The sequence below is a fragment of the Phycodurus eques genome, chromosome 3 (genome assembly GCF_024500275.1).
Source record: "Phycodurus eques isolate BA_2022a chromosome 3, UOR_Pequ_1.1, whole genome shotgun sequence".
In the NCBI taxonomy this organism is placed as follows: Eukaryota; Metazoa; Chordata; class Actinopteri; order Syngnathiformes; family Syngnathidae; genus Phycodurus; species Phycodurus eques.
In genome coordinates, this window is record NC_084527.1 from 25,584,852 (window position 1) to 25,599,448 (window position 14,597).

General features: G+C 39.7%; 1 protein-coding gene across 1 annotated transcript in view; it reads right to left on the reverse strand.

Annotated features, from left to right (window-relative positions):
* Positions 1-14,597, reverse strand: part of slc4a5a (solute carrier family 4 member 5a) — a 59,669-nt gene that overhangs the window by 32,663 nt on the left and 12,409 nt on the right. The window contains 5 exon segments of the mRNA XM_061672849.1: positions 1,669-1,780; positions 1,782-1,822; positions 6,287-6,447; positions 9,693-9,822; positions 13,226-13,441. Of these exon segments, the coding sequence (XP_061528833.1) occupies positions 1,669-1,780; positions 1,782-1,822; positions 6,287-6,447; positions 9,693-9,822; positions 13,226-13,441 (660 nt within the window).

The following is a 14,597-nucleotide window of genomic DNA, read 5'->3' on the forward strand; positions in this document are numbered from 1 at the left end:
ACGTCAATAAAAATACAATATAATTATTTACAAATCCTTTTCAACCTATATTCAATTGAATACACTAAAAATACAAAGTATTTGATGTTCCAACTGATAAACTTGATTTATTATTATTTTTTAAAATATTCACTCATTTTTAATTTGATACTTGCAACACATTCTAAAAAAGCTGGGAAATGTTTACCACTGTGTTGCATCACCTTTCATTTTTAACAACACACAATAAGTGTTTGGGAAACTGAGGACAGCAATTGTTGAAGCTTTGTAAGGTGGAATTCGTTCCCATTCTTCCTTGATGTACAGCTAACCCGTACATCAATTTTGTTCAGCAGTCTGGGGGTTCTTCTGTCATCATATTGTGCGCTTCACAATGCGCCAAACATTTTCATTTAGAGGAGACAGGTCTAGAATGCTGGCAGGCCAGTCGAGTACTCATACTTTTTTACTATAAAGCCATGCTGTTGTAACACATGCAGAATGTGGCTTGCATTGCCTTGCTGAAATAAGCAGGGACGTCCTGAAAAAGACATTGCTTGGATGGCAGCATATGTCGCTCCAAAACCTGTATGTACCTTTCAGCCTCTATGGTGCTTTCACAGATATGCGAGTTAGCCATGGTATGGGCACAAACACACCCCCATACCATGACAGATGCTGGCTTTTGAACTTTGCACTGATAACATTCCGGATGGTCCTTTTTCTCTTTGGTGATGTCCATGATTTCGAAATACCATTTGAAATGTGGACTCATCAGACCACTGCACACTTTTCCATTGTACGTCAGTCCATCTCAGATGAGCTCGGGCCCAGAGAGGCCGGCAGCATTTCTGGGCATTGTTGATATATGGGTTTGGCTTTACATGGTAGAATTTCAACTTGCAATTGTTGATGCAGCGACGAACCGTGTTAACTGACAATGGCTTTCTGAAGTCTTCCTGAGCCCACGTGGCAATATTTTTTACACAGTGATGCCAGTTTTTAATGTAGTGCCATCTAAGGGATCCAAGGTCACGGACATTCGATGTTGGTTTTTGGCCTTGTGGCTTATGTGCAGCGATTTCTCCAGATTCTCTGAATGTTTTGATGATATTATGGACTGTAGATTATGAAATCCCTAAATTCTTTGCAATTATATGTTGAGAAACAGTGTTCTTAAACTGTTGGACTATTTGCTCACGCAGTTGTTCGCAAAGTGGCGAAACTCTCCCCATCCCTGCTAATGGAAGAATGGGCCTTTCAGGGATGCCGCTTTTAGCACCCAATCATGACAATCACCTGTTTCCAATTAACTTGTTCACCCGCGGAATGTTCCAAAGAGGTGTTTTTTTTTTAATCATTCCTCAACTTTCCTCAACCATCTTTTGTTGCCTCTGTCCCAGCTTTTTGGGAACGTGTTACAGTGATCAAATTAAAAATAAAAGAATATTTGCAAAAAAACAACAACAATAAAGTTTATAATTTTAACCATTAAATATCTTGTCTTTGCCGTGTATTCAATTGAATATAGGTTGAAAACGACTTGCAAATCATTGCATTCTGTTTTTACTTATGTCTTAAACAACGTCCCACCTTCCTTGGAATTGGGGTTCTAATTTTTTTGTTTCTATTTAATTTACTTAGCAAGAGGGCCTTATTTTTCAGTCGAGCAGTAACTGCAGTACTCACAGGTGGTTGAACTAGACTTTCCAATGTCAGCTAGAGAGCGATGGATTGGTTTCTTGGTCTGGTGTCGATGTTTCCTCAGCAGAACAAAACTGATCTTCTCTCGCAGCTCAGGGCAGGATCATGCCTTCCTCTATCTGTCTCTCAATTATGTCATCTATAAAAACACACATGCTCAAACATTTAAGACCTGATTTGCTAAAGGGTTTGCACATGTAAAAATGGCCGCAAACTTGATAGCGCACTCAAACAAATGTGGAAGGTGATTTACTAATCAGAAGATAAATACAGCATTCACAAATTTTAAATTTGATATACAAGTTGAAGTGCAAGCTGTGACAGGACAATTTTGAGGATGATCCTTGGGGACATATTATTTTAAGGTGATAGAAGAGGAAAAAAATCTTGATAAATGCATCATCTACTGTATAATAAATTATGTGTGTAACATTTAATAAAATATCATATGAATAGTAGTCCAATTAGGTTAATTAAATTCTTTGTAAAACATTTTTTTTTAGCGTAACATAGTAGTTTAGTGGTTAGAATGTCCAGTGTCATAGTTCTGAAGTTTGGCCTTCCTCAGGGGAGTTTGCATGTCCTCCATGTCTGTGCAGCCCCCAAGGTTTTTTTGTGTGAGTGTTCTGACTTCCCACCATAGAAGTGAATGTGATATATATGTACACACACACACACACACACACACATATACATACGTACATGTTTTACTCATTTAATATCATTCCAGGATCCAGGTAACTTCTTACTTCTATTATCATCTCAGGCAGTGATTCTCAAAGTGTGGTACAGTACAAGTACAGTTCAAGTTCAGTTATGTTTAATTTATAGGTAAAACCAATCTTTTAATTTAATTTTATTTGAATCATTATTTAAGTCCAGTTTTTTTCTTGTATTTAAGCCCAGTGTGAATATTCAAACTACATAATGTATAGTGGCTATCAGAGATATTAATTATCATCCATCGCACCATCCATCCATCGCACTTGTCCTAGTTCAAGTCATGGGTGAGCGCCCTAGAAAACAGTACAGTATTTTCAATTTTAAGTTTTCAGCAGCATCTTAAGCCCAGTTGTTGGACAAACAATAATAATAATAAGAATAATAGCGTATATCTGTGTATGTATGTGTATACACATGCACGTACTTTCAAAAACATTGTGTACAAGTTTAATTATTTCCAAAATTCCATTCAAAAAGTTAAACTTTTTGTAAATTATAGATCCACAGTCAGTCATGATTTTGGGTGCAATGTACAGTGCAGGTGTTGGTAAACTCTGCTTTCTTAAATCTAAGGTTACCATAACAGTTTACCAGAATGTTTTAGAGGACTTCATGATTCTGTCACTGATGGTGTAGTGGTACACTGGTGTTAAAAATGGATGGATGGAGCCTTCGTGATTCCTTCTGCTGAGGATTTGTATGGAGATGCAGATTTCATCTTCCAGCAGGACCTGGCCCCTGCCCATACCGCCAGAAGCACCAAAACCTGGTTTGATCCCCATGCCATCACAGGACTTGACTGGCCAACCAACTCGCCAGATCTAAATCCCATTGAGAATCGATGGGGTATTATCAAGGGGAAAATGAGGGGCACCAGACCCACAAACAAAGAAGAACTGACGGCTAGCATGAAGGAAATCTGGGCTTCCATAACTCCCAGGCAATGCCACAGTCTGATTGCCTCCACGCCACGGCGCATCAAGGCAGTGATTAAAGCAAAGGGATTCCCAACCAGGCCGGCACGGTGGACGACACATCTGTTCTCACAGTTCTGGGGACCGTGCTTCAAATCCCGGTCCCGCCTGTGTGGAGTTTGCATGTTCTCCCCGTGCCCGGCTGGGTTTTCTCTGGGCACTCCGGTTTCCTCCCACATCCCAAAAACATGGGTGGGTAGGTTGATTGAAGATTCTAAATTGCCCGTAGGTGTGAATGTGAATGGTTGTTTGTTTCTATGTGCCCTGTGATTGACTGGCGACCGGTTCAGGGTGTACCCCGCCTCCCGCCCGAAGATAGCTGGGAATGACTCCAGCAGCCCGCGACCCTCGTGAGGTTAAGCGGTAAGGAAAATGGATGGATGGATGGATTCCCAACCAAGTATTGAAGATTAACGTATTGCTTTGGAAGTACCATATTTTGATTGATTTAATGTGACCCTAATTTATTTCTTTTTTTCTGAAAAACTGAGAAGTTAATGATTTTTTTCACAGTATTAACAATTTTTGAATTCCTGATTTCGTGGGTTTTTGGACGCGGTGCTGGAGAGCAGCGCTGCTGAGAACTGGAAGGGCGTGATTGGGAAGACCGGCCCGAACCTGAGCGGTGTTCTGTTTTTGGGCTTCTGTGCTCGTCACAGAGTGTCCATAATGAATACCATGGTCAGACATAAGACACCGGGACACCCTAAGCCGCAGTTCGAATATCGACTTTGTGGTCGTGTCATGGGACTTGTGGCCGCATGTCTTCGACACTCGTGTGAAGAGAGGGCTAGAGTCATCAAGTCATCAAGACCTGGTGGTGTGTTGGCACTTATGGTGGGGGAAGATGCCGGTCTGACTTGGCAGACCCAGCTCTACACCCTCACTAGGGTCCTCAAGGGTGCATGGGAGTTTCCCAACCAGTCTACATGTGTTTTGTGGACTTGGAGAAAGTGGTGTCCTGCGGGGAATACTGAGGAGGGTGCTCTGGGAATACCTCACACCCCCTATTAAGGGCTGTTTGGTCTCTGTACGACCGGTGTCAGAGTTTGGTCCGCATTGCCAGCAATAAGTCAAATACTTGTCTATTGAGAGTTGGACTCCGCCAAGGCTGCCCTTTGTCACTGATTCTGTTCAGTACCTTTATGGACAAAATTTCTAGGTGCAGTCGAGATCTTGAAGGGTTCCAGGTTGGTAGCCTCAACATTGCATCTCTGCCTTTTGCAGATGATGTGGTTCTTATGGCTTCATCAAGCCGTGGCCTTCAGATCTCGCTGGATCGGTTCGCAGCCGAGTGTGAAGTGGCTGGGATGAAAATCAGCACCTCCAAATCTGAGGCCATTGTCCTCAGTCGGAAAAGGGTGGAGTGACCTCTCTGGGTCGGGGAAGTGATCCTGCCCCAGGTGGAGGAGTTCAAATATCTCGGGGTCTCGTTCATGAGTGAGGGAAAAATGGAGCGGTAGATTGACAGGGGGATCGGGGCAGGATCTGCAGTGATGCAGACTCTGTATCGGTCTGTCATGGTGAAGAAAGTGGCGAGCTGAAAGGCAAAGCTCTCTATTTAACGGTCGATCTACGCTCCTACCCTCTCGTATGGTCATGAGTTGTGGGTCGCGACTGAAAGAACAAGATCACAGATACAAGTGGCTGAAATGAGTTTCCTCCAGAGTGTGTCCAGGCTCTCCGTTAGAGATAGGATGAGAAGCTTGGTCATCCGGGAGGGCTCAGAGTCGAGCCGCTGCTCCTCTGCATCGAGAGGAGCCAGATGAGGTGGGTCGGGGATCTGGTTAGGATGCCACCCGGATGCCTCGCTGGTGAGGTGTTCCGGGCACCTCTCACCGGGGGGAGGCCCCTGGAACGACCCAGGACACGCTGGAGAGACTGTCTCCCACTGGCCTGGGACTGCCTCGGGATCGCCCCAGAAGAGCTGAATGAAGTGGCTGGGGAGAGGGGAAGTCTGTGCTTCCCTGCTTAAGCTGCTGTCCCCACGACCCGACCTCGGATAAGCGGAAGAAAATGGTTTGATGGGTGAATATTTAATGTTAAACTAAAAAACTTAAAACAACAGTGACAGCCTCATTTGATGTGGAGTAATGTGAAAAATGAGCAAATCTCAGGCTTGGGCTTGATGTTATAGAAATGATAAATTTGTAAATTATGTTTCTCTCTTACTAATAACCCTAATAACATAATTTGTCCTGCTATTGTTGTAGATTCTCAAAATCTTACATCTAATTAAAATGCCAATGCACTTACAGCACCTCATTGCTAGATGCAAATTAAGGAGTGAAACTTGCTGAACTGCCAAACTACTAAACACTAAAATAAAATGAGACAAAAGGAAAATGTTGCTTGATCATTCAGTAAAATCCATATAAAATCTTATGTCGCTGAATCAATCTGTTTCAAGTGCGTAAAGCTGCAGATATTTGCAATAACTTGACAACTAACTTTTACCATGGCAAACATAGATAACATTGATAACATTTAAAGAAATGCCAAATGAATATTGATACAAATGAAAATATCAAATACTCGCTCCTCTGGCTGATTGGTATACTGCTCGCTCTCTGTTGGGGTCGGGGCAAATTTATTGATGTGACCCCAGAAAACTCTGGAAACATGTCAAAATGAACAAAACTGTCCACAACACAATGAAGAAAAAAAAGAGGGAAAATGGAAGAAAGAGAGGTCAGGTTATTGTTAATTTTGGTTTATCCCTTTAGATGTCACAACAGAAAGTTACTCGCATGTTTCTTTTTTGGGAGCAATAATGATATCATAATGAAATGAAGAAATGGTTCTATTCTATATTGTTAATTGTGTTACATGTTATCTTATAAATCAGAGGCAATGTTAAAAGCAATGCTGTTCGACTGATGCCATGCGAGTGCTGAAAAGCTCACCAACTATTTGAGGCAAAGAATAGCCGTCCAGGTCCAAAAGAATTGTTCCTGTCTGAAGACACGTCCTGAGCTCAAACAGACTGTGCAAGGACAACGTGGACACGTGCGGTTTGCTCCACCTCTCACCTCCCTCCTCTACTTTCTCCTCAAACTTCACCCACCTAAAAGCAAACAGCAAAAACACAGAATGCATCACAAAATGTTGAACACAGTAAGACACAGCAGGCGGTGCCGACAGAAGGCACACACGGAGACTCGCGGGGATGCACCACAGCCTCTCGCAAAGGAGACTACTATAGTTTATTGGCTGGATTATTCAACTCCGGTTGGCATCAGCAGTCATTCATTCATTCATTCATTCATCTTCCGTTCCGCTTATCCGTACAAGGGTCGCGGGCGTGCTGGAGCCTAGCCCAGCTATCTTCGGGCGAGAGGCGGGGTGCACCCTGAACTGGTCGCCAGCCAATCACAGGGCACAAGAAGAAATTTGGACAGCTCTCTCTACTTCAAATCAAGAGTATAAATATATAACGGTGGTGTGTGTCCTATTCACAGACGGCTGCAAGGCAGAGCTTGGAAAAGCACCGTATATGTCATGTCACCGTTCTCACCGAGTTGTCAGGTAAGTTGAAACAATTACAACATCAAACCGGAAAAAATGTCACGTAACATTGCACACTCGCGGTCGAGGGTCAACCGAGCACAACAAACTGGTCTCTTCCTGGTTCTATTTTGAACACCCTGCTGCGGCCAGGGGACTGAATGAGGCTACATTCAACTATTGCTAACAGTTTGAAAACTGCATATTGTTCATTTAAGTTATTTGAAGCCTCGAAATTGCCCGTGTGAATGAATGTCAATGGTTGCTTATATATATTCCACAACGGTGACTGTAATATGCTCAGAAGAAGGATCTTCAATAGGGTTGGAGATCGAAAATCGAGAATCTATTCGAATCGTGACTAACATACTGATTCTCCCGGAATCGTTGGAATAAAAAAAAAAATTGGTTATTAGTTTCGATGCCTACAGTCCGCACGAGGAACCAACGAAGAAGTGACACACACCAAAAAAGGTGCTGAAAACCAATGAAGATGTGCATGGCGGCGTTCAAAAGTGCTTCTTAAATTTGTTCCAAAAAAATGACCAGTCACCTCAGTACAACATTTGCAATAAGATTGTATTGTGCAAAGGAGATTTCACAATGTGTCGACGTAACGGGGCGTCACCTTTGATGTGCCTGCTCCTGCTCTGAGCCTCATCCTCCAGTGCACTTCAGTGAAGTCAATTATGTGAGTGAAGCAATAAAATACATCTAATGACAACATTGGGGCAGCTAACAAGTTAAAACGATGACTTCTAAGGTTGGTCAACGTACAAATGCAAATAACCAGCTAAGATTAGTATATGCATTTTCTATACCAAGGGAGTACAGGAGACACTCTATCGACAAAACTCACAGTTCAAAAGGCAGATATGGTAATCAGATTTTAAAAAACAAACAAACTGTTTTTGAGTTTATATTAAACCTGCTGCTATTATGGACTGGGTTGTAAAGTTGTTCTACTTTTGTCTGATATCAATATACACTAGGTTAGCCCATCAGTGGGAGCTCACTATCTCAGTAACATGTTTTAAGTACCAGCAGCATTAGACACTCATGTGTAAATATATTTTCACGAGGTTTTCAAACCTATACTCATGTGAAAAGAAAACATATATATTCATGTTCATAGCAATGTTGTTAATACTTGTTAATAATAATAAAAAAAGTTACAATTCATAGAGAAGTTCAAATGATTTCATCCACAAATAGCTGCTTATCTTCTTCTTTTAAACCAGCAATGTTCCAATGTCCTGCTTTTGTTCCAAGGCCACATGCAAAAAAAAAATCAAAGCAGGCAATTAAGGGCCACACACATCTCGAACACAATAGTCCAGTCCATCAGTGTAGTTAAAGATATGTGAAGCTGTATTTATTTTTATATATACTGTACAGTTACAAAAACACATCAAATTAACCAAAACGGCAATGATTTTTCAGGATTATTCGGGGACCAATCGCACTACCGAATGACATGTGATTGGTTGAAAACAAGGAAGAGGAAGATGAGAACTAACTTGTCTTCTCCTGCCTTTCCACCCAGTGTAGCAAGTAAGTACTGTAGTACAATGCAGGCAAATGATATGCTAGAAAATGGACACCCCTTATTTAAACAAGGCTCCAAAATACTCAAAACTTTTTTATAGATATAATATTTGCTATACAATATTATTTTTGTATAGCAATTGCTGGGATTTGTGCAGAAAATTTTCGACATGCTATTTTGGCCAGTAATTTTAATAAAAGTTCCACCAAGCACTCTGGATGAGTATGGTTAAGATTTTAACGATACTACTACTATTAATGATATTGCTTATTGGTCCGGTACTTTAACGATATTATTATCAGTATCTTTTTTTTTTTAAAAAAAACTCTAAAACAAATACTGCATCAGAATTACACTGCTTTATTTTCATGTTTTAATAAATTAACTTGTCTTGCAACAACAATGTCATCTTAAATGAATAAAAACAATTATTTACATAAAAAGAAATGTCTTGAACAAATCACTTTGTATATAGCAAACATTATATAAACAATTATTTAGTGGAGAGGAAACCAGTGGTGTATAACTAATGGAACTGCTCCTCTTCCAGCAGGTCTAATGGTTGGCCAGTCGAAAATGCTGCATTTCTCCACTTGAATGTGCTGCACCTTTGCCAAATGTTAAGGTTTCTTGAGTACAAGCATTGTAACTTACATTTAAATAATTGATTGCGCTTGTGGCAACGTGCATTGTCACCTTATCTGTGATTTTCACCATCAAGCTTTGAGAAATGGAACCACAGATTTGACTGTTTCACTCTGTCCGCCATGATTGTCAATCACATGTAGCACAGACTTTGTGGTCAGCGGTGGTGTGATAAATGCGAAATTCGCTCGCGCACGAGGTACTTGTTGTATCTATCATGCAATGAAAACTTTTGAGGTTGTGTTAACTTTATAGCAAAAAGTAACTGCCTAGCTGGTAGAAAAATCATGACATCACCCCTCAGTCCATGACCAGCAAAATCAAGAATAACCAAACTTTTATACTAGTTTAACGTTTGGATAGAGTGTAAATCGATTACTTATGCCTGGAACGTGAGACACAATGAGTGCTGGAATGCTACATTAGCGTAGCAAGTTGCTGCTGCCCACAGGTCAAAATAGCAAACCTTTTTGTCCTTGTCCGAAAAAAACAATCGGAATTGAAATGAGGGAACCGGAACTGGAACCAGAATTGTTCAAATTCAAACGATGCCCAACCCTGATCTTCAAGGACACGATCAGTATGCAGTATTAGTGAGTCTGAGCAGTCACCTTGCAGACTCCTTCCACTCCAGTTCATCCCCTTCACGCTGTAGAGTGTCCATTTCAGTGAAGAGTGTGGGCGTAGGCATGTCATCATCCTCAGTCAGGATGTAGCGAAGCCGCTCAGCTGCTGGCGACACTTAATGGAAAACAAGACAGTTCAGGAAAAAACTAATTAGTAGGCTTCACTGATATTTTGAGATGTTTTAGGCACTTGAATGACTCTGTTCTTTAGATACTGACAATACAGCTCAATCTCTAAAGGTCCCACATATTTCAGCATATTGCACTAGACCTTAGTGTACCCTCATAGAACCTCAGTTGACCAACCATCAAAGGATTCATTCTGGACATGCATGCTTTTTCTTTGTTTTTTTTAGAGCACTAATTCCAGAAAATTTAATACTGCCATTCATGCTGTTACATGAGAACTAAGCAAAATGTGCCACCCATCCCGACATTTTCAATAAGTATACTGTTTACCCTGTTCATGGGAGCTGGTGCTTATCCCAGCTGACTTCGGGAAAAAGGAGGACTACAGCTTGGATCGGTCGCCAGTCAATCACAGTGAACTCACACATTAACGCTCACAGTCAGTCACTACACTATCAGTGACATGATAATATCTAAATAATAATTTGGTTTAAAACCTCTTTTGTTACTTCCCCATACTTTAATTATGAATTAGGCAAACAGGACAGAAATCAAAATGGCTTTTCATCACTCTTGAATCTGGAAAACTCGTATCCATCACCATTGTTACTGTAATTTCTGGTGTATAAATACACTCTCGAGTATAATACACACCCTGAAAATCAACCCCCAAAATCAGAAAAACTATTCTACCTATGTATAACACGCAACATTGATTTGAAGCTATCTATGCCAAAAATATTATTATCCATATTTGATTAGGTTTTTAAAAGAAATATTCTGCTCTGTTTGCAAGCGCTAAGAACTTATTTTTTAAAAGAACATTCCATAACCATTTTGACTCGTTGTCATTTTAGCAACAAACAAAGACAGTGATCGACTCAAATCAATGCTCAGTGATACAGTAAGTATAACATTTTAACAGTACGGTTGAAAATAGGCTATTGTCTTACCAGTTAGTGATCGCGTTCTTCTTAAAAGCAACAGATTAACCTGTCCTTTTCCTTGACATTTTTTAATTTGGGAGATGTGGCGGGACAAGAAATAAATCTGACGTCTAGTAAAGATGCTGAATTATACGCCCTAAAATGGATGCAACCACAGGTATGATATGGGGTGCGTTCGAGAATGCATTCTGAGTGCGCTCTATGACACTCCGGACCATTTAAAGCGGACCATTTAAAGATATCAAAATGGCAGTGCCCGGGAGGCCGTCATGATTCTCGGTTAGCAGCAAAAGTTTACCGTATTATGCAGTATGTACATTTGTAACATTAGACATTACATATCATATTGGAATAAAAGTACAGTAATTTCACATGTATAATTCGCACCCATGTATAATATGCACCCCCAAAGTTGACCTAAAAATTCTGGAAAACCCTTTAACCTACAGTATGTATAATGCATTTTTACAATGCATGATTTACTTCTACTCATATGAACAAAACGAAGTGTTTTTTGTATTTTGTTAGTTTTTACAAAGAATTATTCTGAAATTAAGCACTTTATTTGAACACATAATACTTTCTTTTTATTTACTTGCTCTTATTTAGAAATTCACAGCCCTACTTTTATTTAGTAAATGAGAAAACACACAGTTGTGCTCATATGTTTGATTACCCAGGCATAATTTCTAAGATGGGCACAATTCTTGAAAGAAAAAATGAAGGACCAAGCGAAACACATGGGATTCCAATTAGCGGCACGGTGAGTGACCGGTTAGAGCGTCTGCCTCACAGTTCTGAGGACCAGGGTTCAATCACGCAGGCATGTTCTCCCCGTGCCTGCGTGGGTTTTCTCTGAGCTTTCTTCTTCCCACATCCTAAAAACATGCATGGTAGGTGAATTGACAACTCTAAATTGCCCGTAGGTGTGAACGTGAGTGCGAATGGTTGTTTGTTTGTATGTGCCCTGCGATTGGCTGGCGACCAGCTCAGGGTGTACCCCGCCTCCTGCCCGATGATAGCTGGGATAGGCTCCAGCACGCCCGTGACCCTAGTGAGGAGAAGCGGCTCAGAAAATGGATGGATGGATGGGATTCCAATTAAACTGTCAAGCATTTCAGAAAAGCATTATCATTATACAAAACATAACCATAGAGAAATTAATCATGCTATTTGTTCAGTCATCAGTCGTATTTAAAAAAACAACAACAATATTTCACAAATTCTGCCTGGGTGTGTAAACTTATGAGCACAGTTGTACATATATGCAGTCATATGCACCCCTGTCATATTGGAATGAAAGTGTAGACTACACCTTTTCCATAACCTCTCGGTGGCATACTAGAATGAAAGTGTAGAACTTTTTCATAACCTCTAGGGGGCGGTGGGATATTGGAATGAAAGTGTACAGCTTTTTCATAACCTCTAGATGGCAGAATACATTTATAAAATGTGAATGTCTTTTTCATTTTCTCTTATACCTATGTATAATGTGCACTATTAACGTTTGACATTTTTTGGGGAAAAGTAATGCACATTATACACAAGAGATTACAGTGCACCTTTTTCACAACTCCTAGGTACTGTTATAAGTTTATACAATGTGAAAAAAAAATTCCCTTCCTTATACCAATACCACTTTGTTGTCTATTGAATTTTTTGTTTGTTTTTTTACGAAAAAAAAATACTGACTATATGTGAGAAATTGTGGTAATTCTTTTTTTTTTTTTTTTTTTAACATTTAACATTCATGGCCAGTGTTGAATCTCCTGCACAAATAGCGATGACTAAAGAACTGAAGTACATGTGTCTGTGGGTCTCACATTACATATTGATGGATATTCAGCTATCAACGTACAGGACAATCCAATCAGTGTTGTACTGTATGTAAGGATGAAAGCCAACATGAATTCACCACTGGTACTGTTGGGTAACAAGCTATATGTGAACCTATAGGTGGATGTAATTACTGTTCACGTGTTGTCCTCTAATGTCATATGTGATCAATAATATTGACATGCTCTGATGATAGCAACCCAGGGCTTATTCTTTACTTATGTTTTCTTTCTGAAATAGTAAAGACAATGACAATGACAAAGAAAAACTGGAACAAGCCAAATAATATGCAGTATATTATATTTTTGCTTTCATTCAGATGGTTTCAATGTATGGCCAAATTGCACTTTCAAAGTTAATAATTAGAAATTGCTCACAAAATCAACATTTACGAAAACTTAACCATGCAAATGAGGCCAACTAGGTGGTTAGGCTGCTTGTGTAATGGAGAAAGGAGGAAAAGTAGGCCATTAAAAAATGAGTCGCGCTGATTGTTTTGCTAATAGTCAAGAACTGCAGCTGAAAGTGGAACCTCCACCCACCAAAATGATTCAAGGTCTAACCTTATTGACAGTGGTCCTACAGACTCTCTGCCCACTAACTTACTTGTGCGGTTTATGTCTTGGAGACTCTGGTCATGCAAATCCATGAGTCCTTCCTCCACGTCTATGTCTCTGTAGTGGTCAGGCTCGTGGTGTCTGTGATGGCTGTAGCGTCTGTCTCTGTCCGTATTGCTGTTGTCATGACTAGAACGCCTTCGCCTGCGCTTGCGCCGATATCCTCGAGGAACTGGTACGCCAATGTAGATGGACTGATGATCTTCTGGCAATGATGATATAAAGATACATTAATATGCACAACATCAGAAGCAGTTTTAAAAATAACGTCAACCACCTACGTAGCAAACATACACACTAAGGAAATTACCAGAGTTGGCCCACGCCTTTATGGGGCCGAGGCAAAATTTGATTATGTTGCCCTGTATTTCTTTCAACAATATTGATTATTGAGCAGTCATTGTTGAATTTCCCCTTGAGGGGTTATAATGACTATAAGAATTTAAAACTTAAATCAATTATACTACCAGATCCAACTGTGGTTGATTTACACAACTTCCCAAGAGATAAAGGACCACAAGCAGGATACTGAACATCATCTAGGCCTCCTAAAAGTAACAGAAATAAACCAGTATACTATAAATTTACTGTAAAAGTGTCATCTAGTTGATTATTTTTGCTTAAAAAAACTGTAACAACAATGTGCAAAAATAATTTGTCAAGCTAGAACAACAGTGCAACACAAATAAAATCACTTTAGTGTAAATATACATTATGAAAATAACTTAAAATGTACAAAAATAGGGTATTAAGTAAAATAAACAATAAAATGTCAAGCAAACACTTAAATAGTTATGTAATTGAATAGAGGTACCGGAAATGGGGTGCCAATTCTTTTTTAAAAATCAATACTGTACTGTATAAAGTTGAATCGTTCGGTCATAAAACCATGTAAAAATGTCTAAATGAATTCTTAAGAAAGAAAACAAAACAAAATTAAATGAACTACCTTGATCCAAACATTTACTCTGTTGTTCCTCAATACTATAAAAAAAATAAAAAAATAAAATAAAAGTAGGCCAGGCTGTTGACTGTGATTGAATCACTGCACTGCATTACATGTAAAATACTTTACAATGGACATAAATCAAAGTCACCACTGCCTATCACAATCAACATCAGTAGTTGACTTTCACAGTGACATTGGCAGATGACATTTTGCATTCCACTTTTTACTCAGTAGAGCATTTTCATTATACTGCACAGTTTATTCTATTCATGTTTATTAACAACAGCCACATCATATTTCTCTTTGCGCAGATGTCAACAAAAAACAACAACCCTGCAATGTTTTGTAATTTATCATTTGGCAAGCGTGTGTTGGATCATGTGCGGCCAATTAAAACTAATTACACATTACA